The 27,524-nt window shown below is 39.1% G+C and overlaps 1 protein-coding gene across 7 annotated transcripts in view; it reads right to left on the minus strand.

Annotated features, from left to right (window-relative positions):
• Positions 1-262: 262 nt before the first annotated feature.
• KMT5B (lysine methyltransferase 5B) overlaps positions 263-27,524 on the minus strand; it is a 27,708-nt gene continuing 446 nt past the window's right edge. The window contains exons 1-10 of one of the 7 annotated variants that reach the window (XM_041481157.1): positions 27,284-27,425; positions 20,791-21,030; positions 19,987-20,134; positions 10,514-10,679; positions 9,227-9,336; positions 7,298-7,464; positions 6,643-6,662; positions 6,347-6,483; positions 4,400-4,587; positions 263-3,074 (exon numbers count right to left, since the gene is read on the minus strand). In XM_041481157.1, the coding sequence (XP_041337091.1) occupies positions 1,609-3,074; positions 4,400-4,587; positions 6,347-6,483; positions 6,643-6,662; positions 7,298-7,464; positions 9,227-9,336; positions 10,514-10,679; positions 19,987-20,134; positions 20,791-20,944 (2,556 nt within the window). In that variant the 5' untranslated portion in view covers positions 20,945-21,030; positions 27,284-27,425 and the 3' untranslated portion in view covers positions 263-1,608. Of the gene's footprint in view, positions 3,075-4,399; positions 4,588-6,346; positions 6,484-6,642; positions 6,663-7,297; positions 7,465-9,226; positions 9,337-10,513; positions 10,680-14,906; positions 14,972-19,986; positions 20,135-20,790; positions 21,031-27,283; positions 27,426-27,524 lie in introns of those variants that run through there. The other 6 variants (XM_041481158.1, XM_041481154.1, XM_041481156.1 and 3 more) reach the window with 6 other exon arrangements.

The raw sequence follows: 27,524 nt of genomic DNA on the forward strand, positions 1-27,524 counted from the left end.
TAGGACAGAGAGTTGCACTTGACATCCTGAGCAGCCAACAGTGGATTCAGCTGACCCAACAGCACCTGTTTTAGCAGGAAACTTGTGTTTCTACACCCCTAGATACAAAAACTCGAAACCTTAATCCACAGTCAAGTAGAAACACAAATACTACAGACCAAAGCAATACACAGTTATGTCAACTCTGACATTTCAGACCTGTTTGAAAAAAATGGCTTAGAAAGCTGATTCGTACATACAAACAATCCATTGTGCCCAGAAGTTTCCTAACATTCTTTTATTAAAAACCAAAGAGCCAAAGATCGCCCTGATGCTCTTCATTGTTATAAAGCAGACTCTGAAGTATTAAGTGAATTATGTATGAGCGAAGAACTCCAACTGATGCAGAGTTTAAAACTAGGTTTACAGTTTCCTATTTTATTGGCATGGATGTATTTCTAAACTTAAAAACCTTTCTGGCAAGTTATCTCAATTTCTTATGACAAAATTTCTCACAACACACAAATATTTACAACATATACATATTTTTTCATTCTTTTACAACTGGTTCTTAAAAGACAAACAATTCTTAGGTTACCACAGAACAAAAGCTGTGACTTAGTTGTTTTTAATTTGATAAAACTATCATAAGTTAAAGTGAATAGATTTTTCTTTAAATTCCTTGTAGCATTTTACAAGTGCAACAGAAAAATATGAAGAACCAATTTAGGATAGCTGCAGTTCATTGGATAAATGTTGCCCGTCGTAATCACATTATTTCACAGCAAATTCTTGAAAAAATAAGCACCAATCATTCTTGCAAAGAACAATTTTATCTAAAAGTATTGAAAAGTGTTAAATACAAGGTGTTTAATTTACGTAACAAGCAATAAATACACCATATCCAAACTTTATTCTGCATACTGCTACCCTTGTACATATAATGTACTAAAAAGTCAGCAAATTGTCAACACCTTTTCATATTTTTTTTCTCTTTTTTTAAAGAAATCAATTTGACTTCCAACCAACGGTTTGCTACTATAACAAAGGCCACAAACAGTACGTCTGGGACAGCATACAGTGTTAAAACTGACAAACTCCAAGGGGGAAAAACCATCTAGCAAATAAATCAGAAAGCTGTAGATCATTGCTGGTGATGTTAACATATACTAGAAAACCTTAATATGCTGCTACTATGATTTTGTAAATTGTTTAGTCAAATATTGTAAGAGCAAACTAACGCTCCTACTGATCAAAAATAATTCTGTAGCCACACTGTATTGTCATTGTCCTGCATGGAAAGATCTGATGCAATTTCGTAACTTTGCTTGAGCCTTTATTTTACAACAGAGCATTACCTCTAACTTGGAATTGCACATAAGAAGGCTATTAAAAAGTACAATAAAAATCTGCACAAATCAGACTTAAGAAGAGTCAGTATGCTGTACACTTTCTACAATATTACGTTGATAGGTGAATAAAGAAGTGCTGCCACTAAGTTTTTCAGAAAGTTCTTTAGTTGAGGAATAATCAAATGGAATTTTTGTTGGGTTTTCTATTATTTTTTTTTTTTTATTATTTTAAATTTTTTTTAGAAATGACATCCAGGTCAGTTTAAGACCTATAAGCTTATGCATTGAGCCTTAAAGACTGATCTTCTCTCCTCCTGGAAGAAATATCAATATCTATTGAATCCTTGCCAACAATAAGCCTTAATCTCTTCGCTGGAGGAAGAGGAATAAAGTCATCAAATTCATCATCATAGTCATCTTCCTCTTCATCGTCCTCTTCTGATGAAGATTCATCTGCTGTTTCCTCTTCATAGTGACCATAATCATCTACTTCCATTCTTGACTCCAAAAGGGAGAGAGTTTCACTACAACACACACCATTTTCATGAAGGTCCTCTGGGTATGTCCCTCTGTTTTCGTCCTCTCGTTTTAGCTGTATTTTTAATTTTGTTGAACTATTGCCTGATCCTGAGTTAAACCCATTATTTAGCTTTGCTACATATAAATTATTATCTTTTTCATGGTCTTTACTTAATTTTATGCTTATTTTTGAAGAATTCATTCCATCACTCTCTTGATCATTTGCCTTGCTACTGCTATCATGGCGCCTACGAAGAGTCAGTTTAGGGATCCCAGAGCTATTTTCAAGGATAAGTTGTGCATCATACCTCGTGATTCGTCTTTTCTTTTTACTTTTTGCAGTTCTAAAGCTGTCTTTTGCTTTAAAATTGTCAGTTGTTACAGAGCAGCCACCAGATGCAGGGATACAGTCTTTAAACCCCACAGGTGTGTCCACCACGTTATTCCTCTCTTCGAGTTCTGAACGAGAACTAATCAAATCTGGTACTTCATCCTTCATAGGTGTGTTGTGCATAGTATCAGTTTCCTCTGTTTTAGAAGATGGTTTCACAAGCTTTCCTTGTCGAGATTTCTTTTTTGATGTGCCTGCATCACTTTTCTGGCACCGACCCTCTCCTTTATGTGATGGTCCATGAGCCACATCATTGTCGTTTAACGCACGAGACTGCTGCTCTGCAATGTCCGATTGTGTTCCAGTCAAGTTACTCTTATAGCTATCCAATGTATTTGGTTCAAGCTTTGTGTCAGAGGTCTCCTTCAAACTCATCCTTGTTCTCATCGACCTCCTCGTGATGTATGTGCAGGGTGCAATATCACCATGCTCATAAGCACCTTTCACAGAATTCAGTTTATGTTCTCTCGCTGCATGCCTCGTTAAGCATCCACTAGAGACTGCAACTTTGACTGGTCCCTCCAATTCTTTATCCTTTTTAATGGGCAAATTTTTATACAAAACTACTTTAGGCTCTTTGAGAACTAAATTTCCCATTTCAAGCTTTCGAGAAGCATTCTTTTGCTCTGGTCTTTTGCACTGATTTCTCAACTTTATCTTTGAAAGTAAAGGCTTTGCAGGCTTTTTCAGTCTCTTTGGTACCCTGGAATTATTTATATGAGTTAGTTTAGATGAGGTAGAGTTTGATGATGCTGGAATTCTTGATATAGACTGTCTGGTTAATGTTCTATTTTTGCTGTTCTTTTTTACGCCAATTGAAGATTTTCTGTTAGCTGAAAAAGAAAAAAGCAGTTTTGTTATGACACTACTATATCCTGAATTTCCCACTCCCAAATACTGCAGTTACTTATTTGGGGAACCTCAAAATATTCCATGAGACAGGAGACAGTATGTAGTAAGGAATGAGACTGCTTAACTTGCAACTCAGCTCATGAAAGGAATTGCCAAACAGGCCACAAGTATGTGAACATTTCCAGATACACTTCCCCTCACTACCCCCAGTATACCAAGCTGTATTTTTACTCTACTTCTTCTTCTACCAATCAAAAAAAAAATCTATTTGACATTATCCACAGCTTTTGCTGAGTATTATTCCAGTAAAATGGTCAGCATGATCTAATATAATCTCCAGGATTTTTTTTCATGGGGAAGGAGGAAAAAAACCAAATACTTTTATCTAATGTAATGGTTTCAATTTCAGGTGAAACTACTGCCTACTGTGGCAAGCAAAGGAGTTTTGTCTACTCAACAGAGGTGCAACTCTAAATACTGGTAATCAGAAATCATAAAAAGATTTGGAGACATTTTTAGGGGTTTTTTTCATTGGTTGGTTGGGTTTTATGTTTTGTTTTTGTGTTTCATTTTTTTAATATCACAGCAGCAAACAGGAGACAGACGGAACCGCAGTATTTTACATAGCTCCAAACCTGTTTACCAGTTAAATCAAAGTTTAAATTATTTGTATTTTGCCCATACTGAGGTTGGTGGAGGTGGGGAAAGCAAGTAAATCATACTCCCTACTCCATGGACAGAAGTCTCGCAGGAAGATTACAAACAAAAATCCCTTCCAATTTCTTCTGAAGTCACTAACTGTTCACTTTCACTGCACAAGAGGTACCTGAACTATCAATTCTGTATGTGGAAAGGGAAGAGCTGCCCAATTTAAAAGACCTCTAAAGGAAACAACTATTTGTTTAGCAATATCTACTAAGAGTATTTATTTACTAATTCTTTTCCTAAGAATTCAAACTATGTAAGTTTTTCTTTCCTAAACCATACTACTGCCTGTGGTAGTTTACTGTATTTTGAAATACAGAAATTATTGGCAGGACTTTAACTGACATGTTTATAAATATTTGCTTTTGATAAAAAAAAAGAAAACAAAAGAACATACCACCTATTGTTCTTCAGACACTTGTGGAAACCCATGAATTTGCTGTTTTAATTGCCTTCAGATTCTTAAATAAATTAGTTTTAACGACCAGTACGTGAGAAGCATCTCAACACTAAGAGAGGAATTCCATTACTGTGGAAGTTTTCCATGTTTTTGTGAAGCCTTTAATGACTCCAAGCTCTTTCCCTTACTCACTTGCATTACCTTTTTCCTGAGTGGTATCTGCATCAGTGTTGGAGCTGACAGACTGGCTGTCTGAATTCTTGCTGCTGTCACCCAACTTTTTAAGTCTGTTCAGTCGTTTGTCTGTTTCTCTCAGTCCATATTTACTGTTAATCACAGGAGTAGGTGCTGGCAATCCCACTCTTGATTTAAAAGCACCAGTTCCACGTCTACAAATAAAAAAGAGGACACAAGGCATTAATAAATCTCAATGTAAACTTAGAGCTTTGTTTCATATACAGTAGTTTGGATGCCAGATGTATCTGGATCAATGATACCAATAGCCACAGAACTGGTTAGCATTGTGTGGGCTGTTTTGTCTTCTACCTGTCATCTTGGGTGCCTAAATGTCTCAGCTGGCCAGCAAGAACAGCAGGATCACCTAGGAAGAGTACATGGACATATGCAGAGAGATGCAAATCTTCCTGGTGATGACTTGTGGAGGCTTGAAAGAAATTGTACTGTGCCAAATCTCCCACTGCTCCAAACGTACCCACAGATCCTTAGATCCCACCATTTTAACATTGCAAATTAACACTCTTGACAGCATAGTTAAAACTGAGACACTTAAATATTAATTTTTTGTGGTATACAAAGTGACTCTTACCTCATCAGTCTTGAAACAAGCAAAAAATGAGTCCTTACAATTCCCCCCAAAATAAAATCTTATATATTTGACTGCCTCTGCTACAGCTTTGTAACTGAAAAGCAGATTCCTAAAGTTAAAATTACCCAAAATTAGCTTTAAAAAATAACATTTTCGTGTACTTAAAATACAAAACCAACAAGTTAATGAAAATGTTCAGACACATAAAACTAGTTTGTCCTGAAAAAGAAAGTATGCCCATATTACACTGAAATCAATGATCAAAAGAACTTGAGAAAAACCCCTTATCACTCCATGTCACAAGGGAAGAGCAATTCTGGTGCCTATTTATTCAACACTTTACAGTCTCCAGGACCGAAGTACGTTTACGTTTTCACTAGTAGCTCTCGAGATGAAGTCTGAGACTGTATTCTTCACTTGGAATGACATAACATCACATGACATTGGAGGCTCATGCTAGAGTGTTTTTCCTTTAATTTCAAGATTTGTTATTGACCAAAGTAGCCAATAAAAATTAGAGTGGGATTATTAAACTATTTATATGCAGGTGCACTAAGCTATTTCCCAATATGAGCAATATTTTGTCCTTTATAGGGTTTTTCTTCCTACAGTTGGATCAAACAGAACAGTGAGTTCTGTGCAGCTCCTCTTGGAACTGAGTGAAGCTCTCTCAGATGATGCTGAGCCTCCCTGCTCACAGTGAGCAGAAGTTTCAACATGGCAAAAACCAACTATGACATTTTTTCAACTGATGTGAAGAAACTAGGTTGGGACAGTACATGTGAAAAACAAATACTAAATGATAAACAGAGAGAAGCAAATACTGTCCAAACCAGTAGATATTTACAAACACACAAACCCCCAAGTTCTAACAACACCGGGTGAAAAACTACTTTGCCCATTCCCATCAGAAGAGAACTTCAGTTCCACAAATAAAACATTAATGGAATTTGCTTTATCAAGTGCAAAGAAGAGCAAAAGTTGGGGATCAGTTCACAATGGTCTTGCAGAAGCTGTAACTGCTTTTCCTTCCAATTCTACTTAATTCAGTATAAATATTTTTAAGAATCTACACCCCTGTTTTGTTCTGCCTCATTTGGGCTAGTCTCCAGAATGGAGAATCAAGAGATTAAGAGAACACAGAGTTCTCAGGAACCATCACCACGCTGTAACAACACAGAAAAATCATTACAGGAAACAGGCAGGAAGCAATTATTTTGTGTCCAAAAATCTGAATACTCAAAATAAAGGACTTTCAGTTTCACAAAATAGATCATGAATATGCCCAATTCCATTTGAAAGCCATTTACATAAATGCATACCTTTCACAGGTGTAACATTCGCAGTATTCATTATTTTCTCCAAAAAATCCATCTCCGTAGTAACAAGAGATTTCTTCTCCAGGTTCAATATCTCTTAGAGCTTTCACACATGCTGTATCTCTGCCTGTTGATACGAACTGGAGAAGCAGATGACAGGAAGGGGAAAAAAAAGGTTAATCGTTAAGACTGCACAGTATCTGAGTAAGAAATAAAACTAAAACAGTTGGGGAAGAAATGTTGGAAGGACGAACAAATAAAAAGTAGGGTACTTTATTTATTTACAATTTCTTGCTTACCTTACAGTTAGGTCTGCAATCTGAAAAAGGTCCAAAAGATAAAGTCAATTAACTGTGGATAAGACCTGAAACATGAATAGTTGTAGATATCTAAAGTAAGGATTCACTTTGACTTCAAAGACTGCAGAATCTCAACTAAATACTGGGAGTTAAGTTAGTACTGCACAAAGCCATACATGAAAAGATTCCTGCTTTGGTATAGCTCCGTTTCTGAGCTCTCCCTTATGCTATCACAAATGTCCTCTTTAGGGTAAACAATTTAATCTTAAATCCTACCTGCTATTCCTTTGGTACACAAATGCAACACAATCAGCTAAGCTTCTGCAAAAGGTTAAAGAGCCATAAGAAGTTCACCTAATCGAGATGTTACTGTTGACTGAGTTCACAAAGAATTCAAGGTAACCCACAATATGCTCCACTAACTGAGCTGCTAGTTCCAAAGTCTTTCAAGGAAGACAGCATCGCTTCCTAGAGCCTTCTCTGAGTTTCACAGCTGATCAGCTCTGGCTGGGAAGATCCCAGTACAATTGTGTCCTACGTTAATATAGTATGCCAGATTCAGACATTTTCTCCAAGTTCTTGTGCTGTTTGGCTCATATACAACACTTCTGAATTCCTTATGCTCTTCAACATGCTTCCTATACTTACTACTCACCATGATTGATAAATGCAGCAGGACCAAGCCATAGTTGTGCACAGTTTTTTCGTGTGGAATACATGACACTGAAGTCATTTTCCCCATGTCTCAGCAGCATGTTTTCTTCCATTTCTGATAGTTCAGCAATACAGCCCACAAGTAATTCTATTTTATCATTTCGTTTCCTTTAATGTAAAAAGAGTAGCAGAAATAAGACTACATGTGCCAAAATTACAAAATAATTTCACAGAAAGAAAAGTTGTTATGGAATCAATTACATCAAATCTGACGTCAGAAACAATTACGACCATTGTTTCTACAATTTCCTGAGGCTGCTTGCAAGAGTTGATTACTTCAGCTTCTGCAATTGTTAAAACCAAAAGCAAGATCTTTTCATTTGTGTACATTCCCTCCCCATCATCACTTGAGAAATTTTGACTTCCTCCAGCTGCTCTTGCTTGTGTTTCCTAAACTTCTTCCTGTGACCAGGAAAACCCAGCATAATGAAAATACTTAGAGCTCCACGGCTTTTTAAATGAGGCCCAGTGGTGACTCTACCAAAGGCAGGAATTCAAGCAAGATGTTTTCCTGACTCATGTTCTTCAGCATGAAGCTGGTCCTTGAAATAGAGTGAGGAGGGGGAATGACACCTACAAAAAATCAACAAAACCATGAAGCCTTTGAGTGCAGACAGCCCGTGTGCCATCATGACTAGAGCAGTGCAGAGGCACTGAATGCTCAGCCTAGTAGGAGCACAGTTTCCATTTTCTTGCATGGGCAGTATTTCCACTGCTCTTCAGAGTGGCCATTCCATATTACTCTGGCAGAGATGACCATGGAGATACTAAAGGTATATGAAAGACGCGAACCAAAAGCAAAGCCTTTTAAGTGCAAATTTCTCCTTTGACAGAGACCGCTGAGAACTCTAATCTCTAGTTTTGAGTCTTGACAGGTTTCCAGATATCAGCAGGGTTCAGATGCAGCCCTCCTGTCTTGCTCACTTCTCAGGCTACTCTAGATTTTAGCATGAAAAGTTAATCTATTTTCAACACACCTACATGCAAAGCTTCTACCCCAAAGAATCAGCCAAGGGGTGAATTCAAACATCATAAACAACAAAAAAACCCCCAAACAAACAAACAAACCCAAAAAAATCCCAAAACCCAATCAGTATTTTTTGCGTTGTATCATGATTGTGGAACTCTCAGCTCTGGTCATGAAGAGCTGGAGTCCTCTGCGTATTTAAAGCTTCCTCTACAACACATGGAGGTTGTGTTGCCACCAGCAGGGGGTCTGGCCACTCAATCCCAGTGTGAACATAACCTCATTTCCTCACCTCAGGTGTGCTGGTATGAACGGGTACTGCCACAAAGCAAAGCTCATACAATTGGTGTCTACATTTGAAGTGATTTTCAAATCTGAATTAAGCCAGAATCTGCTGCTGCTGCTGCTGCCACACACATGGGGGTAATGTAACTCAGATGTGCCAAAATTAGATGGGGCACACTGGGGTTCCAGCATTGTGCTTCCAGGAGAGATTTATCTTGCACAATCAAAATATGCAAACAACACCCATTTCATTTTCCCCCAGAAAATGTTATTGCTGTGTAACAAATCTGCCATAATGTCAAGTTTCTCATGGAAGTCTAACAACTCCCGAGTAGAGAAATACAATTATCTGACTGAAAACAAAATTTAAAAAAAAAAAGTGTAATGAACACTATATGCAAAAACCCAAACATACAAAGGACTACCATCCAGAGGCATGGATCCTGTATTAAGTACTTAGCAGAAACAGAGAGAAAATTCAGTTTTCAAGTAACAATACAAAACTATCTATTTCACTGGTTGCAGTTTTAATTCTAAATCACACTTCAAAATATATTTTTATAGATTCTTTCAAATAATTGACAGAAACAGAACACAACAGTAAACTGTATTTCTTACCATTCTTTTGTTGCAACAATTTTGGCTCCATTTTGTTCAGAGGAATACCGATTACAAGGCAGTATCTCAAACCCACTGTCAGTTGCAAACATTCGTAAATAAATAAATACCTGCAATGAAAAAACCCAGTACTTGTCTGTTACATGCAAAATTAAAGCAGTGAGGAACTTCTTACATAAATAATGAAAGTGAACTGTACAAAAACACACACAAAATGGATACTGGAGCGGGATGCTGTCTGCTGAAATGTGTTTCTATATGTTTTATAATATTGTGATACATTTAAGCTATACACATTATGTTGATCTTATTTCTCCACAGTGACTTGCAGGAATCCTCACACAGGTATTGAGATTATCCAAAGAGTTTAAGAAAATTAAAGATATCTGGAGTGGTACAAAATTGGTCTAACTAATGAAAATGGATAATTTTTTTCTTAAAATCACTCAATAGCTGCATTGAAGAAATCTTCTCAGATCTTTAAGAACCACTGAGACTTAATAATCTCTAGGAATCCATTTTATTGTTTGAAGTTCTGCACATTACTTGCACAACAAACCTAGATGCTGAATTCAGGGACTGTTGAATAATTTTTTTTAAACTGAGGTGTGATTCTATTACTCTAAAAAGCACTCTAACAAAGCAGAACTTTTTCTGCTAAATCTTTCTTGCATTACTAGATTTGGTGCATTTTAAAGTAGGCCACATTCCTTTTTGTTGTACCTGGAAATGACAGACTCATTATTGAAGAAGCATCTTTTTTTGTTACATAAAGACTACTGTGATTTTTTTCCTTTGAACTTTGAGAATCAAAAACTGTTATGCTACATACAAAATGGATTTGGGGCATGGGAAGTGGAGGAGGAACAACCCTGATGGGTATAGCCCCTATATCCATAACAAATGGGGTATTTTGAGGTAACAAGGCTACTCCCTTTTCCTTTATCTTCCTTTGTCACCCAATTTGATTGTCACCCAGTGGTAAGTAAAAAAACCTAAACCAAACCCCAAACAAACCACAATACAAACAAACGATGAAGGGGAAAAAAATCCCCTTCCTTTCTACACTCTATTAATAAAAGGCAATGCAGATTAACAAGAAAAAAAAAAGGGGGAGGGTGTGTCTAGCTAGGCTTTAAAAAACAAAGGAAGTTTCTCATAAAAGATAGTAAACAACATATAACAGAGCACTCGATTGCTTTACTATTGCTACATTCTTAAGAAATATTTACTTTTTCTTTGCCTTTCAACCATCTGAAAAAGCACATTAATTACAAATACACCTACATGTTCCTTGAACAACCTTTCCTGCATTTTGTTCTTGTTAAGAAAATAGTGCCGGGCCCAGTCACCTGACGTCAAGGACTTGAAGGCTTTTTCTAAGTGCTCATCTTTCTTAAAACGCTCAATCACCTCTTTGAGTTCTTCTTGCCTTCCTTTAATAGGTCGAAATCTGAAATAAAAAAATAAAGCTATTCCAGTCCACCATCAGTCATTCTTAATTCTTCCTTAGTTACAGCACACAGTTCTTTTGCTACCCATATAAATATTTAACTCCCTGCATAAAGACACTGAGCAACTTTTACCAAACCCAAAGCCTTTTTATACTGATGAAGTCACTACATGGGTTTATGTGGATTGCAAACTTAACATGTGCATTCACATAAAATACAACTCTTAATGACAACACAAGAAATATCTACGAATACTAACACACGGCAGATGCTACATCTGTGGAAGATTAAGGTTCCAAAAGTTAGTGCAATTGTAAGAATTTTCCCCCCCAAACAGGAAATCTTGGGCATGTAAATATGAAAACCTGCACATTAGCAGAGACTCCTGCCTTCTTCCCAATGCTTGAGATTTAAGAAAAGCTACCCTTCATATCTTCAGTGGGAAAAAGTAACAGGAAAAAACCTGCATGACTGCCAGAAGTGGAAGCTCCATTTCTGAGCTGCAAAACCATCAAGAGAAAGCAGCCCTTAGATATTTTGCCAAATTCCTATAAATTGTCTTTGACTGAGCACATACCCATATATGCTTTGCTTTGGGGCAGAGGTGGGGTGTGGGTATTCTTAAATGCATGCCACACCCCAGGGGACTCTTCACAAAGATAAAAATTTCCCAGGATCATGAGAAACAGTTTTCTGCAGCTCTTTTTACAACTCGAATGTTCTGCTTACAGAGCATATGACAGAAGTGCTAAACAAACTAAGAGTTTTGAGCAAACATGTAAGAGTAAGTCCTGTTACTTGTTGCTGGAAGTGCATTACTATGCTCATGTTATTTCCTCTTACTTGCCAAATGAAATCTGTATTTCATTACAAAAGTAAACAAGGGGGAAAAAAATTCTTGAGGTTGATGGAAGGAAACCTCAATCCACTTTCTCACTGATAACCCTGTTTTTTAAATTGCCATATGAACTGGCTTATTGTCACCTTAGAACACTGAATGTTACAAGTAACTTATTTTAAAATGACCACATAAGATTTGCCTTTTCCATGCAAGTTGTATAAAGGAAGCAAAAAAGTGTTACCTCCTGACTTTGTTTCACTTTGTAAAATACTAAGAGTCTAATCAGAAATAAGTAACAACCATGAGGATTCAATTTCCTTTCTTAGAAGGAAGATGCTGTATTTATGCACCTGATACAACAAAGACAGATTCCTAAAGAGCAGAATCACTTTCAGCAGGTTATCAATGTTCCATGCTACTGCTTTTATAAATCTCTCAAATCTCCATCTGAAAAACTTCCTTGTGACATAATAACTAAGCACCCTTTTAGACCTTTTTGAATCCAGCAAAACTGCAAAATTTATCAGCATAAACCTGTGGGCTTTCAGAGGACATGGCAAGTAAGGAGTTCTGAGCAGACATCAGGTTCAGTTCTCTTCTGGCTGGGATATGACATTGAACAAGACAGCAGGAACCAGTCCAGAAACAGCTGCCTGCTTACAACTGTAGCACACACCGTGCCATGAAGTTTCAAATCAAGTTCTTTAATAAAGAATATACTTGTACTGTCATCCCAAAAAGCTAACTAGCTAACAAGCTGATGAGACCTTGTCATGCAAGAAAACTCTCCTAAGACTAGAGATGACACAATCATTAATTTTGTTCTGCAGCACACCAAAGTCTTCCTCAACTTGCCAGTCACACATACAAATATCTCTGCTCTCCCAAAACCAGAAAAACTTTGCCCAGATTTGATAATCATAACTTTGCCAATCATTTGATAATCACAGAGCTTCCTCATGCATGAAGGGAATTTAAAATCATGTAGCCTGAACTGAACCTGACTAGTTTCAGAACAGGACTTGCACTCAACTTTCAATTTCAACCAGAAACAACCTTCCCAGCAAGGAGCCAACTGCACTTTCACCAGGAGAAGCAGGGAGCTCACCAATTTGCACAAACATAATATGTTGCTTGCACCTCTATCTGCAAACAGTACACAAGGGAAAAACCCATAGGGAGCTCACCAATTTGCACAAACATGTAACAGTAATATGTTGCTTGCACCTCTATCTGCAAACAGTACACAAGGGAAAAACCCACAGGATTTCCAGTTAGAACTGGTCTTCAGCTACCTCTGTTCCTGCTGGGCTACATGAATGACTGCCCTCTCTGTTACACTGTATTTTACATGTTGAAACACACCATTTCTTAGCTAAGTGATCTGCAGGAGCAAAGATGGGTGGAAAAGCCATCACATTCAACATTGCACTAGGACGTGAGACAGACAATGTATGTGCTGAAAGACATCATCATACTTATTTACCACCAAGAAGCTTGGTCTAGGCTAGCTAAGAAAGCAGTGTCCTAACTGAACCACCAGTGTGGAAAAGAAATAAAAAAGGAGAGCAGATGCTAAGCTTAGCAGTGGCTCTCAAGACCTACAGAAAAAGAATCAACACCCACTATTTTCTAGCAATTTGAAGCAAATCTTACAGCCCCAAGTGCTCATATTTTAGCTGTTTCACAACACATTATTCTCAGAGGCTGACTCGATGTCTACCTGACCAGCTACCTTAGGTAGCTTGGAACCTGGCCCCAGCCCTTGAAAGTCACTGGCACACCTCCATGGATCACATTCAGCAGGTGTCTCTATGGATTCTTGTCTCAGGCACTACACTGCTAGTGAAATTCATTTAAGCAATTAGCAGAAACTTTTTTAACACCATTCCTATGAAGTAAAATAGTTAATGTATGCCTAAGCCCTTCAATGGCCAAAAAGATGGCTGGAAACAAGAAAGGGATGAAGAGATTGTAGAATCCCCAAGACATTACAAGGTCTGATGAATGCTGGACCGCATGCCAGGCATTTCAAACAGGAACTGGGGTTTTTCAAAGAATATGACTCTCTGCACCCAGGGGTTCAAAAATTAATGCCAAGGACTCTCTGCAGCACCTCTGTCAAAATGTTGTTCTTACATAGTGACAAGACAGATATAATGAGGAAAGATAAACAGGAATCCAAACAAGCAAGAAGTATCCACAAGTGTATGGAAAGATGCTAGAAACCAACATTATGTTCAACACTTCACTCCAAGGGTTCCCAAACAGATGAAACAGAACGTGCACCCTGAGTTAGAGGGCTGTTCAAAGTTCAACAGCACATGTAAATTGCACTGAGAGCATATGAAGTTTGTAAGCAAATTCAGAATATTACAGTCCAGTCTCCTTATGAAAGCTTTAGTCTTTCACAGGTGTATCTCCATATATGCTTTAAAAGGTACCTTCTCATTTGAGACACTGAAGAAGCCAAGAAATCCTAGAAGTCCAATGTTCCTTAAGAATTTGTGTCAGCTGATAGATACTTAATTTCTTCCAGGAGTATAGTGAATTCGTTTATTCATTCATTTTTTGCAACCAAAATGCCAATTGATTTTGAGAAGCAACCTTGCATACTACCATTTTGGTGTTACAGGGTTTCCACATTTACACACGACATAAAAAAAAAACCCCAAAAACCTATACATCTGCTGGAAGAATCTATACACTGCTGAGCTCCACCATGAAGAGAACATGAAAAGGCCCCACAGCTAAATGTATACCTATAAAATAAGCCAAAGAAACTGACTTTTAAGTATCAGTAAAACAAATGACTAGTTCAAAGCAGAGAGATAGAAAGAGCACAAGGAAACCAACAGACCAAACCAGCCAACCCAGTCTCTGAAAAAAAGGCAATTAAAATCAGAATTGTTTATCCAGACTTTTGGTTTCCTCCTCTGAAGAGTACCCTTATTAAATTCCGTCATGGAAACTGAACAAGACACACTGGTGTTTGAATCTGCTCACAGACACAGACTTCTTGAGCCACCCTAGGAGCAGCTTCACAGGTCAGGTCTCATGGGACATGAAGCCTGCTGCAAGACAGTCAGGTGTTAGAAGTGGGCAAAGAATGAAAATCTCAGCTACGACAGGGTCTTTAAAGAAATAGTATCAGCCCTTCTTCCTGACAACCTGCAGAACATAAACTTTTCACACTTCCCTAGAAAACACCTTTTTTTTTTTCCCTAGTCAACAAGCTCTGATAAAGCTGAGGCTACTGCAGTTTCAAAATCAGATAGAAGATGATCTCATCCCAACTAAGGGCAAACTGACATGGTCTCAACAAGGAAGACGTGGGAAAATGGCTTGGGGAAGCAAAGCTCTTTCTCTCTCAAGTTTCTCTTACCTCAGGAGTACTTAAAGACTCTTGGAACTCCAAGGTATAAAGCCAAAGGTCAGTGAGATGCTTGCCTATAAAGGAAGTTAAAGGAGAGTTTCTGGTAAGTTCAGAAGCACAGTACCTTGCTCAGTCTCAGCCACTGAGAGCAGTGAGTTTGAACAAAAAGGATAAATTGATCCTGCAAGAGATCCAGTATGGAACTCCACACAGCATACCAGTGCATGATAAAGAGTTTTACTTCCAAACCTTCTTTCTTAACTTCTGACTAGGGAACATCAAGAAGAGTGAATTTATCAAAACCGTATCAACTCATTAGCCTTTTAACAACAGGCACCTTGTCTGGATGGTATTTCTATTTAAGCAGCTCTGGAAAACAGCATGTTCACCTAGTACCAGAGATTGAGCACAAAAGCTGAAACTGCGAGCCTGTTAAGCATTCAAGACAGCAGAACAAGAGTTGAAAATAATCTATTTAAAATAAGCATAAACAACTTACTTAATTAACATACATTTTGGCTTCCTCCCTGCCCAACCCTGTAGTGTATTTTTTCCTCAAAGCTAGTTATACAAGTTATGATCAACTTATTCAGCATTTATTGCCAGTGTTTTCATACAGAAAAAAATTAATGTTCTTTAAAGGCCAATTTCAAAACAGCACTTTTAATGAAGAAAGTAATCCACATTACTTAAATTTCTTGAACTGACACTAAATTGTGATTGAAACTCCAATATAGCTGAGAGCAGAAATAAAGAAAATTCTCACAATTTAGCAAATAAATACTTTTAAAAAATAAATATGGGAAACACAAGAAACCCCCCAAACCAACAACCTAACACTGTCCTCTGATCCTATTCTGACACTCCACATGGTAAATTTAATTTAGCAGTTAACAGGACTGCTGGATGCAAGCCATTCCATGTTTTGAAGATGTAACACTTTTTGTTGAAGCTAAAAGTACAAATAAGAAAACTGTAAGGTGGTGGGTGCTGGTTTGAGGGGCAGGGCATGGTTGTTTAGGGTGGTTTTTGGTTGTGATTTTTTTTTTTAATTCAAAACATTTGGGAACAGCAAAACAGTTGGTTCCAATGTAATATCTGGTGATTTATATACAGTGAAGGAAGATAAGCAGAAGCAAGGTAAAAGACTTTACTGAATTAAGCTATCTGTAAAAATAATCTAGAAAAAATAGAAAAATCAGATTTTATGCAAAAGTCAAACAAAACAATTTTGTAAAGTACACAGACACTGAGGTCTGAAGAATGTAAAAGCTTCACTTTGAAACAGGATACCACTACATAAGAGTTGTGTACTTCTAATCCAGTATCTCCATAGCACTACAACACTGAAGCTGAACTGTATGGCCACATAACTTTATTTAGCAGAACCCACATCACTTTTTCAGCCTCCAGACCTCATTCAAGATGAATAGTGAACCCATCAATTGTTATATTGAAATGAGCTAAAGAACGTAGAGGACATTCAGCCCAGGCTCATAAATGCAATGGAACTGCTTTGTGCTTTTTGTCTCTACTGCCTAGTGGTGACTCTAAGGGATGAAGAGTGATGTTCCCTGTCAAGTCTGGTCACCTAAATCAGTGACTGCTGTTGAGGCAGTGTCGAGAGAAGCAGCTTCCTGTACGTCATCCCCAAGCACTTAACGTTTCCAATGGAAAACATGGAAATTCTTAAAGCTTGGTCCTTTAGTCCCATGTAATCAGACAAAACCACCCACATCACACACTTGTTTGTAACTTCACTAAAAGCAGCAAACAGACCACAAGATATCTGACTTCCTAAACCACTTGCAGATTTGGAGACACATTGGAAGTGCTCTCAGTATCCCCTAGCATGATGCTGGTGCTTTAGGGAACCAGGAAACAACACTGACTGGTAACAAAATGATCCAGAGTCTGGCTTAAGGTTTAAACAGTAACACTTGGTATGTGAGACAGTATAAAGAGCAGATTAGCCACTAAGGCATGTGACTTCAAGATTCAGTGCTCAGCATAGGGAAAAGCACCCAAAAATAAGAGATGGTAAGACAGGCAAGAACTCACTTGGCATTTTACAAGTGTCAGTTTTAACCTCTAGTGTTTGTAAACTTTCAGCCCAGGAAGAGTAGCTTGCAAAATGAGTTTTGTTTTTTACCACAAACAAACAAAGGCTGATATAACAGGATTTGTACAAGAAGCAACAAAACCTCTTAGAACAGTGATACTTGACAAGAACATACTTTCTAAGACACTGGGTTTCTTTTATTAACTGCTAAGCTGCTATTCTGTTGAGATAAGAGCTAAAAAATTGATGAAAGAATGACAACTGGGCCTGTAAAAAGGGTTGGAAGCTCTGAAAACATCCTGCTTTCTCTTGGAAATCCAAGAGGATGAAAAAAATACTTTTGGGTAAAGCCACTGAGGACATTTCCAGAGCTACATGTTATACTGTCCTTCAAATCTCTAGTGACAGGAAGACATTTCAGAGGAACACTGGACAAACACATTAGGGGATTCAGTTATAAGCTTGTAAGAAACAGTCTTCAGTTTTTTCAGGCATTCCTGACTTTTTCAGGCATTCCTGACTTGACAGTTTACAGAGCCAACAGCCCTATTCCCAAGATGGTGGGCATTCACAAACTGTAGGACTTTATTTTTATACACTCAGAAAAAACCTCCAAACCAAAACACAAAAACGCAGCAAGTAAAGTTACAGTCACGTTCTTGTCATCACCCTACCGTAAGATCATTAACTCAATATAAAGAAGATGGAAAACAAGGACATTTCAACATCAACCTAGATACTTTACTTTTTTCTTAAGTTTTTTTTCTTCAATCAATATATTCTGGACAAATCAAATTTACAAACTCTTCAACTGAAAGAACGAAGTAGAAAAAATGCTTACAGAGAAGATACTCATGCATACAAAAGTACAGACCTGGCTTCCAAGGTAAGAGTAAGAACTTCAGTAAGCGATCATCAACTTAAAATGGGTTGCAAAAATACAAACCTCTTACATATTTCCAACACAGCACAGCAGAAGAGTGGCACAGACACTTTCATAGGGCATCTTCAAACAAATTAGAACAAGGGAACAGGAAATATTTGCTTGCCACTGTAACTGGCTGTTTTATTTTAAGCGTACCTCCACACATGAACTATGTAACTAATATGACTCCATGGCACTGAAGCAAAAGATGCCCAAACATAAGTTGCAAATCTTCAATTCTACTACATCATAATATTTGGGTACTGGCACCTGGCATTTCGGAAGCAGTATAGTTTTTTCACATCTGCTTCTCCCCACCTTCCCTCAAAGCCATTAAAACAACAGTAAGGAGCTCTAGAAAGACTACTAGATGGAAAAAGATAATCTAAGCATCACAGCCACAGTAACAAGCAGGTGTCATCACTGCACCACGAAGATAAACAAGAACTATGCTGATGCCTGGACTTCAATTATTACAACATCAGAAACTTTCTCAATATGATAGAGGCAGAAGGTGTGCATCTGGTAGGAGCTGTAAGCCTCACCTAAGTATTTCCCATAGTGTTCCAAGACTATTAACTACTGCCCTTGAAGACTGCCTGTAACTGTTCTCCAAGTCTGAGAAAGGAAGAAATACATGATGGTGGCCTTTGTGTAGCCTTTTGATTCAAAACAGTAATTAAATGAGTATCTTAGTTGACAACCTATCAACATAAAAATCATTCATGAAAGCAGCTTCTCCAACTATTAAACAATGACTACATCATTTCCACAGCAAAAATCGTAAGAACTAACAACCTGTGCATAACCTGCAGACTATCATTCATGCAACAGAACAAAAAATTCCTTTCAGCATTTATTCTTAGCTTGATTAACTGATGAAAATACAAAGACTTCAAACTGAACTGTAAGAGTATCTATCTGGACAATGTGCTACTGTAACCAATAGCAGGGAGGGAAGAGGAAACATTCCAACATCCTTCTTAAAGGTGGATGTTGCACTCTCCAGCAAAAAGGAAAGATGTCTTTGGGGTAAGTCTTTACAGTTACTAGGACTGCACTGCTGCCATTTCATGTGCAGCTGATGCTGTCAGGCTATACCAGCAACTATTTATGTAACGTGACAGCACCAATTCATCTAGCAGTCATTTTTGAATCAATCGGTTTGTTGCATACATACAATTTGCTTAACTGATACTGTATGCATATGACTCTGCTGCACAGGTGAACTGTCCTTTAAAAATAGTCACATCAACAGTTTGAAGGGCTGAGAGTCTGTTTCCCATGATGTGCTGCCAGGAAACTGCAGCTCTTATTATTGCACAGCAGTAAACACACAATTCCTGTGCTTAGAAACTTATAGTTTATATACAGTTTCCCCACTGAGCTATCAATACAGATCCTGCATGCAGGCAAGCATAAGAGAGATCTACAGAACACAGTTATCATCAGTGATACATCTGTAACAGAGGGAGAAGCACAAACAGCTAAACCCTGAGACCACACAGAATTCACAACCAAAGCATTCAGACGGATGTGTAACAGTGCAAAAGTAGGTGCAACTCTGGTAAGCAACTTTCCAGCTGGCACACTCATTTATCTTATCCACACAGACACATCTGAGTAGCAATTCCGTCAGCAGGGGTCTGCCAGAACTTCAGATCAAGTAGCACCAACACTGAACTGCTCAGGAGCTACATCTTTCTTCTGACGTTTAAGAATAAGGAAGGAAAAATAAAGCATCCAGGCACATGGAATAAACAGGAAAGTTACCAAACACTGGCTTCTGCCTTTGAGAAATTTGAAATGACTACTGGTTTCAAACTTACAATCAGTTAACTGTTTAAGCTAGAAAATGGTGCCTATTACCAAGCTGTTCTAGAGCGCAAATACATGGAAAGCCCTATGACGGACCACTGTGAGAAGCTGCATTTGCAGTGCTGAGTTCCAGACCCACAGGCAACACCGTTTTAAAGGCAGAAGCTACTCGCAAATTCACATTCTTTCACTTTCTTACAACATGCACAAAATTCCATGGTTTTGCTGATTTTTACATCAACTAAGAAGATGAATTCTTTTCTAGAAAAATAAAGACAAGTTACCTAGTATTCATTTTGTGTGTCTGAAAACCTAAATAGGGATCAAGAACCAAACTAGTTGCTAGGTCATCATTTTCACAGAGCTCCTTGGCAGACATTCCAGAGGAAGGCACATAACGACTTTGTCCCTCAAATCCTGAAGCACCGCTACCTGCAAATAAGAGAGCACAAATTAGAGATCATTTAAGGGACATTATAGAGCCCGGCTACATTTGGGGACAGACAGACACACAGGCTGGAGGCAAAAAACATAGAACAGTTGAGGAAGATGGTGAAGTACCTGGAGAAGCAGAATAAAGGACTGTATACGACATCTAAATAAAGGACTAATTTTTATTTAATCCTTCATCCCAGACCAATAGCAAAAATAACAATCCATATTCCTTAAAACCTTTTTTAAGGTTTTAAGGAGAATGGCTGCAGAATGGCTATTGATGTAAGTGACTTGATTAAAAAATGGGGTTTACTTCCACAAGTGTACTCACTGAAACTTGGGCAAGTACTTCAAATTATGTTATCCACTTCAAATCATACTAGTTGTCACTTAGTGCCAATCATGCATTTTATAATTACAACAGTTCAAAATTAATTTACACCCAGTTATTCTTACTTGACTTTTAAAGTGATCTGAAGAAATCTGTATTCCTGAAGGGAGTTAACACATCCAGAAAATACATACATAACTAATATTTCTGATGCTAGCTCCATACTGACTGCAGACCTCCCTCTGGAATTAAGTATGGCAGAAGCCTAGCTGGCAAACTAGGAAGTGAATCATAGCACTACGCAGCAGAAACATGTACATACATCTGCTTGATCTTCTCTCAACTCCATTTTTGCCCGTCTTTGGATTCTCCTTTCCTGCATGCTGCAATTTGGTCTGCGCATGGTCATTAGATGACTTGCTTCCACTTCTCCGGCCATTCACTACCATGTTCTTGGATTCTCCCAGCCACTTCATACCCACAGACAATCTGACTCAGTTGCATTTAGCCACTTTTCAAAAGGCTTGGAGAAGTGGATGAATAAATTCAGTTCCAATTCCTACTGGAAGTAAAACAAACATGATTAGAACTTACTGGGAAACTGTTTTCAAGACACAGAGTTAAAAAAAAAATAGCAATAATACCCCAACAATAATAACAACAATAGTAGTAAAAGAAAACTGAAACGTACCCTCACCCCCAGCCCCCCAAAGAAAAAGTGGGGAAAGGTGGGAGGAAAGATGGCAATCTGCATTTGCATCAGGAAGAAAGAAAAGCCATCATTAGCACCAGTACACAGAACTGTGAACAGGTGAAGTATTGTCCTACAACTTACAATGGCATCTGGCAGCAAGGATGGAATTCTAGAGCTGATAAATTGCTAATGGCAGCTCACTTGTAAGAGCTGGACTATACCCACAGATATACCTGTACAAGCATACGTACACGGGGGTTAACATGCCCAGAGCTATGTGACTCCAGACCCAGAGTATTTTCAAATACATATCCAATAAAGATTCTATCTCCTAATACATAAAACCCATAACCCACTGGGAACTCTACAGCAAAGACCATTTTACATGCATCCTCCAAGAACTAAAGATGAGCAGAGTTTAGAAGAACAAAGGAAAAAACCCAACCAGAAAATGGACATTTTTGGAATGGGGTTAGGGGAAAGAGGTTACATCTTTATTCAAAAATCAGAGCTCAAGAAACCCTCAGTGATGACCTAGAGGACTCAGGCTACTATTCTTACTATTCCATATTACAAAACAAACCAGTCACAACACACCTGGTTCAACATGCCAATACTACGTGGGGTCACAAGCAGAGTTGCAATTTTACAGTACATAAGTGTCTAGCAAAGCACAAGCTAGTTTTTGCCTGCAGTCTCAATGTCTTTGGCATAAATAATTATAAGAAAGCTAATAATTTTTTTGTACACAGTTGTATCTCACTCTGTATAACTTGCAGGAAAAGATCTGATTTACACAATTATTTTACAATTGCACTTACATTAGTAATTTATTCTCTTGATTTTAATTCACCCTCCTCCCTACTGCTTCCTCACAAAGAAATAAATTGTGCCTTTTCACTTTACTGCAATTATATAAAAAAGCAATGCTCTGCTCACAGCTGGTATCAGGCCATTGCAACACACATTTCAATCTGATGAAGAAAATCACAACAAACTAACAGATGTTAGAAATACTGTCTTTTGTAGAAATTCTGCTTTTTATCAGGTAAGAGCAGTAAATGACTAGATTTCTCTTAGACACCTATGTGATCCTAAAGAAATGTTTATGGCCAGATGATTTGTAATTAAGTTATTTACAAAGATGCAAAAGATTGAGGCCATTAGGGAAACAGTAAAGAAAAATGTGTTGTATCTTAACAGACGCATTGGCTCAAGCATCTTACTAGAACATATAACCCAGAAACTGACAGGTTTTAGAACTTTTTACAAATTGTTACAGAAGGGCAGTAAAGACTATCAACAAAGTGTATCACAGTCACACTGAGCAAAAGCTGGCTCAGTTACTGCATCAATATCAAGAAAAAGAATTGAGATAGTTTCAGTGGACAAAGAATTTTTTTTCTGCCAGTAATAGAATTTTCTTTAACCTCAAGATTAATTCTATTAATTCAACTATGGGTAGACCTAGCCCGTTTACAAAGTACCACCAAAACACCCTTGGATAGGCTTTTTTTATTTCACAGAGCTTGCCTGGTAACATACACATGTAAGTTTAATAACATACATCTGAAAAAAACCCCAACCCAACAAAACTTCAAAAACAACCAAACAACCCCCTTAAACTTCCTTGTTAAGCATCCCACCTGAACTTCTGCCAGAAGAGCATCTCTGAAGATCTGCCACTGACTGACTCTGACGTAAACGCTTAATGACAAACCCACTCTCAAACTCTGCTTGTCTTACTTCTCAATCTATTAATTTTACAGGTCTATATACTCTAATTAACCCCCAATCTGCCATGTTTTTGTAACATTGGTAATGAAAAATGTTAGAACAGAAACTACATTAAAGACTTGCATGAAATTCAGTCTTGGTGTCTTTGTACACCAGGACTGAACTCCACGCTGTGCGTGCTGCAGCTCAAAAGCAGCACAGGTGAATGAAACTACAATGAAGTCTGACTGTAGGTGAATCCAGTATTGTATCCAGCAGTCTGGGGGAAACGCTTACTGTGGTACTTTCTGATAATCACCAGGTACAGTAGCCACACTGGGCTGAAGGAACGGTGTCCTCTGCACGGAGAAGGAAACCCATCTTTCACAAGGGCCCTTTGGGCAGGGTAAGTACTGTCTGTGCTAAAACACTTCTGCTTAACCAGTAACAGCAATGACAAGGAAAGTACCACTGCAAAGGTAAGAAGCAACATGGCATGGAATGATACTCAAACTGTACTAAACATCAGGAAAAACACTTTTTTTGTTCTGCTCCAAAAGAGACTGATATAGACAGCAATGTAAGTCCTCCTCAAGCAAAATCAAGCCCTTTAGTGATGCATAGCAAAATTCTGGTAAAAAAAATAATTATTTGTTTGGGCTCATCAGCCTAATGAGCAAGAAAACCTTTGTCTCAATCTACTGCTGCCTCTATTTTCTAGTATCAGCGAAACGACAAACTTGAAGACTCTGAGTGTGCTTCTTCAGCCACTATTCAATGGGACAAGAGGCAGTGGGCAGAAACAGATGCACAGAAGTTCCACCTGAATATGAGGAAGAACTTCTTTACTGTGCAGGTGACTGAGCACTGGAACAGGCTGCCTAGAGAGGGTGTGGAGTGTGCCTCCCTGGAGACAGTCAGGATCTGTCTGGACACAATCCTGTGCCATGTGCTCTGGGATGGCCCTGCCTGAGCAGGGAGGTTGGGCCAGAGGACCCACTGAGGTCCCTTCCATCCAGACCCATTCTGTGACTCTGTGATTCCTTCTCCCAGTACCCAAAACCAGCTTTCCAGACATGATACCAAAAGCCAGGAACAACAGCGAGGATTCCTTTCCCCATGAATATCTCAGCTGCTAATGCCAACAGAAAACATGAAAGGAAGCAAGAGATGCATCACTAACCACCACCATGTAGTATTTAATACATCTTCTGATGTGATTTGTTTTCACTGCTGTCTATATCAGACTCATACTGACAAGTCCTTTAGGAACTGAGGGAGAAAAGGCAGAGATGAACACTGTCTTCCCATTCAACACCACCACATACTTTGAAACTCTTGCAACAGAGCTCTGCCATCAAAATCTAATACTACACCTGGATCACTTAGGAGTTGAGGTTTACCTAAAACGATGAAGTTTACCAGCACAATTAGAGCTTCCAAGGGACCTTCTGTATTTCAATATAAATGACCACAATGCTGCTTTAACCCTTTATTAATATCACCACTACTCTTTAAATCACGCTGCCTTTAGCAATTCTATTATGATAGTTTGACAGGCACATTTCCTAAAATGCCAATATATAGCTCAATTGCATTTGGTACCTCTCACTGAGGTATCTGGCATTTCATTGCAATAGTACTCTTAAAAATGAAAACTCAAGTTTCATTTACTCAGTTCTAAATTTATTAAACCTATTAACACTTTCTGAGCATTATTTGCTTGTCAGTAACACTCAGAAGCACCATTCAACAACTGAAGCACAAACACAATTAGTACAGACAGGCAACGGACCTCCTTTAAAATACAGTTTACAGATTTTTAAAAGAAATTATTTTTAAGAACTCAAACACCTACATTTTGGCTTGCTTGCCTTTTTTTTTTAAATTAACAATAGCTGCAAGAAAGTTTTCCTCAACAAGACAGTGACCTAAAGTAAATAAAAGACACAAAAAGAACCCCAAAAAAAACCCTAACAAAAAACCCTGCCTCAGCTCTTCTGGACAAATCAGAGATATCAAGAGAAAAGACAAAGGTTTCCTTATTGACAGCCCTACAAAAAGTAAACAGACCTTGGAATTCGGGAAGCAGAGCAAAACTGTGCAACTAGTTTTCCTATGGCATCATCAGAATAAAAATGACTGATCAAAATCAAAGCTGAAGGAAAACTTGCACAGCCTTAAGGAGATATTCAGAACAATTCCAAGTCTTGTTGAGAAGACTTGAAACTATTGAATCTGGAGGTTCAGTAAACTGGACCCCCAGAAAATGTTTCTGAGTGTTTCTTTTCAGCTAGTTAGTGCTGAGAATAAGCTCAGTGCAGAACTGGACAGGGATTAATAGTGGCATGGGGAGGCTGTAAGACTGTGTCACAACTGACTCAGGTCAGTCCAGACTCTTGCAGAAGTGCAGCCCCAGGATGCAGGTTTGGGACAGCACCTGGATCCAAAACTGACCCAAACCCAGGCTCCAGTCTCTCAGCAGTAGCTCGGCCTGTACATTCCCGTTTTCTCTTATGCAGCCATGTGATTTTCATGTGTCAGTTTGGATACTAATCCGAGCACAGCACAGGCACAGAAGCAATCCAGTACCAGCACAAAAGGAGCATCAAAGAGCAAACTACACTTGAGCACCTCCTGCCCCTCCTCCTCTGCCCTGCCATGTCCTCCACGGGGTGCTCTCTGAGGGTGGGGCTGAGCACAGCCCCCCAAAACCTATGTGATTCGCTCGAGTCACTGCAACAACTCCAGTGTTCAGCAGTCACAGAGACAATACAAAAGCTCAGCTGCTTCCAGGAGAGGGAGAACCTCCTTCCTCCCACTTGCCAATTCACACAAACATTTCCACCAATTCCAGCGCTCCATGGACTTCTCCCTGACCCAAATTAGCTCTGTGTGTGTACAGCTATGTGACTTGCACAGGTTCAGTTTGGGGCAGCCCCACCATGGCTGGGTCAAACAGTTCAATGAAGACTCCAAAGCAGTGTAACTCCAAAAGTAGCACTGCTGCCCCCCCCAGCTGCTTGTGCCCTCTTCCATGCCATTCTCCCTCTGGTGCCCTCTTCCATGCCATTCTCTCCCTCTGTGTCAGCAAAACAAATGCAGAGCCAAATGATCTGAATGATTCGGTCACCAAATCAGGGGAGTCACCAGACAAATCTGAACCTGGCTGGCTTGAACCAGGAGTGGTTGTTATGGGGCAGGGGGAACACACAAGGTCAGGGACGAGGTCAGGAGTACTTAAGCTGGCATTCCTTTGCAGCCTCAAACCACAGCTCTGGTTTGGCACAAGAGTATCACACCTTACACTTACTATGCTGACTTGGGCAACTGTCTGTTGCCTTAAAGCCTGTGCTGTTTGAAGAGAAGAGCATACTGGGAAGTGTAGTCCTGGAATAGGATACTGCTAACAGAGCAAAAAAAGCATTCAAGGGCCCTAATCAGTCCTGTTACTGAGTATACAAGAATACATCATCCCACTCATTCATTTAAATGCAATACATTAAGCAATTGCTTTAAATAAGTCTGAATTTCCAGTTTGTGAGCTCCAGTGGGTATAAAGCAGAGATGTCTGTGTCTGCCTGGCCCTAATACGAAAACAGCCTCATAAAGAAACAATAACATCCAACTTTTCAACCAAGTAAGAACTGATTTCCTCCCATATTGTTACTTGCAAGGAAGAAAGCAAAGAACTGAAAAGTTCAGTATTAATGAAAATTGAAGCAGCTGAATCCATAGTTATAGTGATCAGATTATGGAAACAAGGCATGGCTCCATGAGAACTTATCCTACAATACATTTTAACCTCATTGATAAAAACCTGCCAGTATGTATTTATAGTTACACTATTAAACACTGATCATATTACCATCTCATATCACAGAATCAATTAGGTTGGGAAAGACCTCTGAGATCATCGAGTCCAGTCTGTGACTGAACACCACCCTTTCAACTAGACCATGGCACTAATTGCCACGTCCATTCTTTCCTTAAACACCTCCAGGGACGGTGACTCCACCACCTCGCTGAGCAGCCCATCCAATGTCTAATCACCCCCTCTGTGAAGAATTCTTCTTGATGTCCAACCTAAACCGCCCCCGGCACAACTTAAGACTGTCGTCTTATCCCGAGACATGTTGCTCTGCACTGCATTTAACGCACCAGAAAACTCCACAAAGTTCTACACTTCAGATTCTCACACTGCCTGTGACACACCCTGACAAAACACCACGCACTCTCCATCTCACCGCTTTTCGCGTTCCCGAGAGCAACGTCTTAAAGGTAACTTCACTTTAAAGTTTCAGATACAGATGTTGGACAAATACGTGCCTTTTACTCCTTCCCTAATGGCACGTATCCTCCGATAAAAAACCACAAAAAGCAACCCAAATAAAAAAAAACATACCCAAAAACCCCCAAGGCAACTAGTCCGGCCATTCCACCAAAGCGAGGCAAGATCGAGAGTGTCACTAAAACCATCAACCCAGACGTGGAACTACTGGAACCGGCTGCAACTCCCGGCCCAGAGCGCAGGGCCGGGCCGGCGGAAGGGGAGCGGGACCGGCTCCGGCCCGGGCGGCGCCGCCCCCGCGCCCGCTGCTGCCCCCTGGCGTTCTCCGCGCGCCGCCGCCGCACGCCCCGGCCCC

The sequence above is a fragment of the Pyrgilauda ruficollis genome, unplaced genomic scaffold (genome assembly GCF_017590135.1).
Source record: "Pyrgilauda ruficollis isolate IOZ18807 unplaced genomic scaffold, ASM1759013v1 scaffold55, whole genome shotgun sequence".
Classification (NCBI taxonomy): domain Eukaryota; kingdom Metazoa; phylum Chordata; class Aves; order Passeriformes; family Passeridae; genus Pyrgilauda; species Pyrgilauda ruficollis.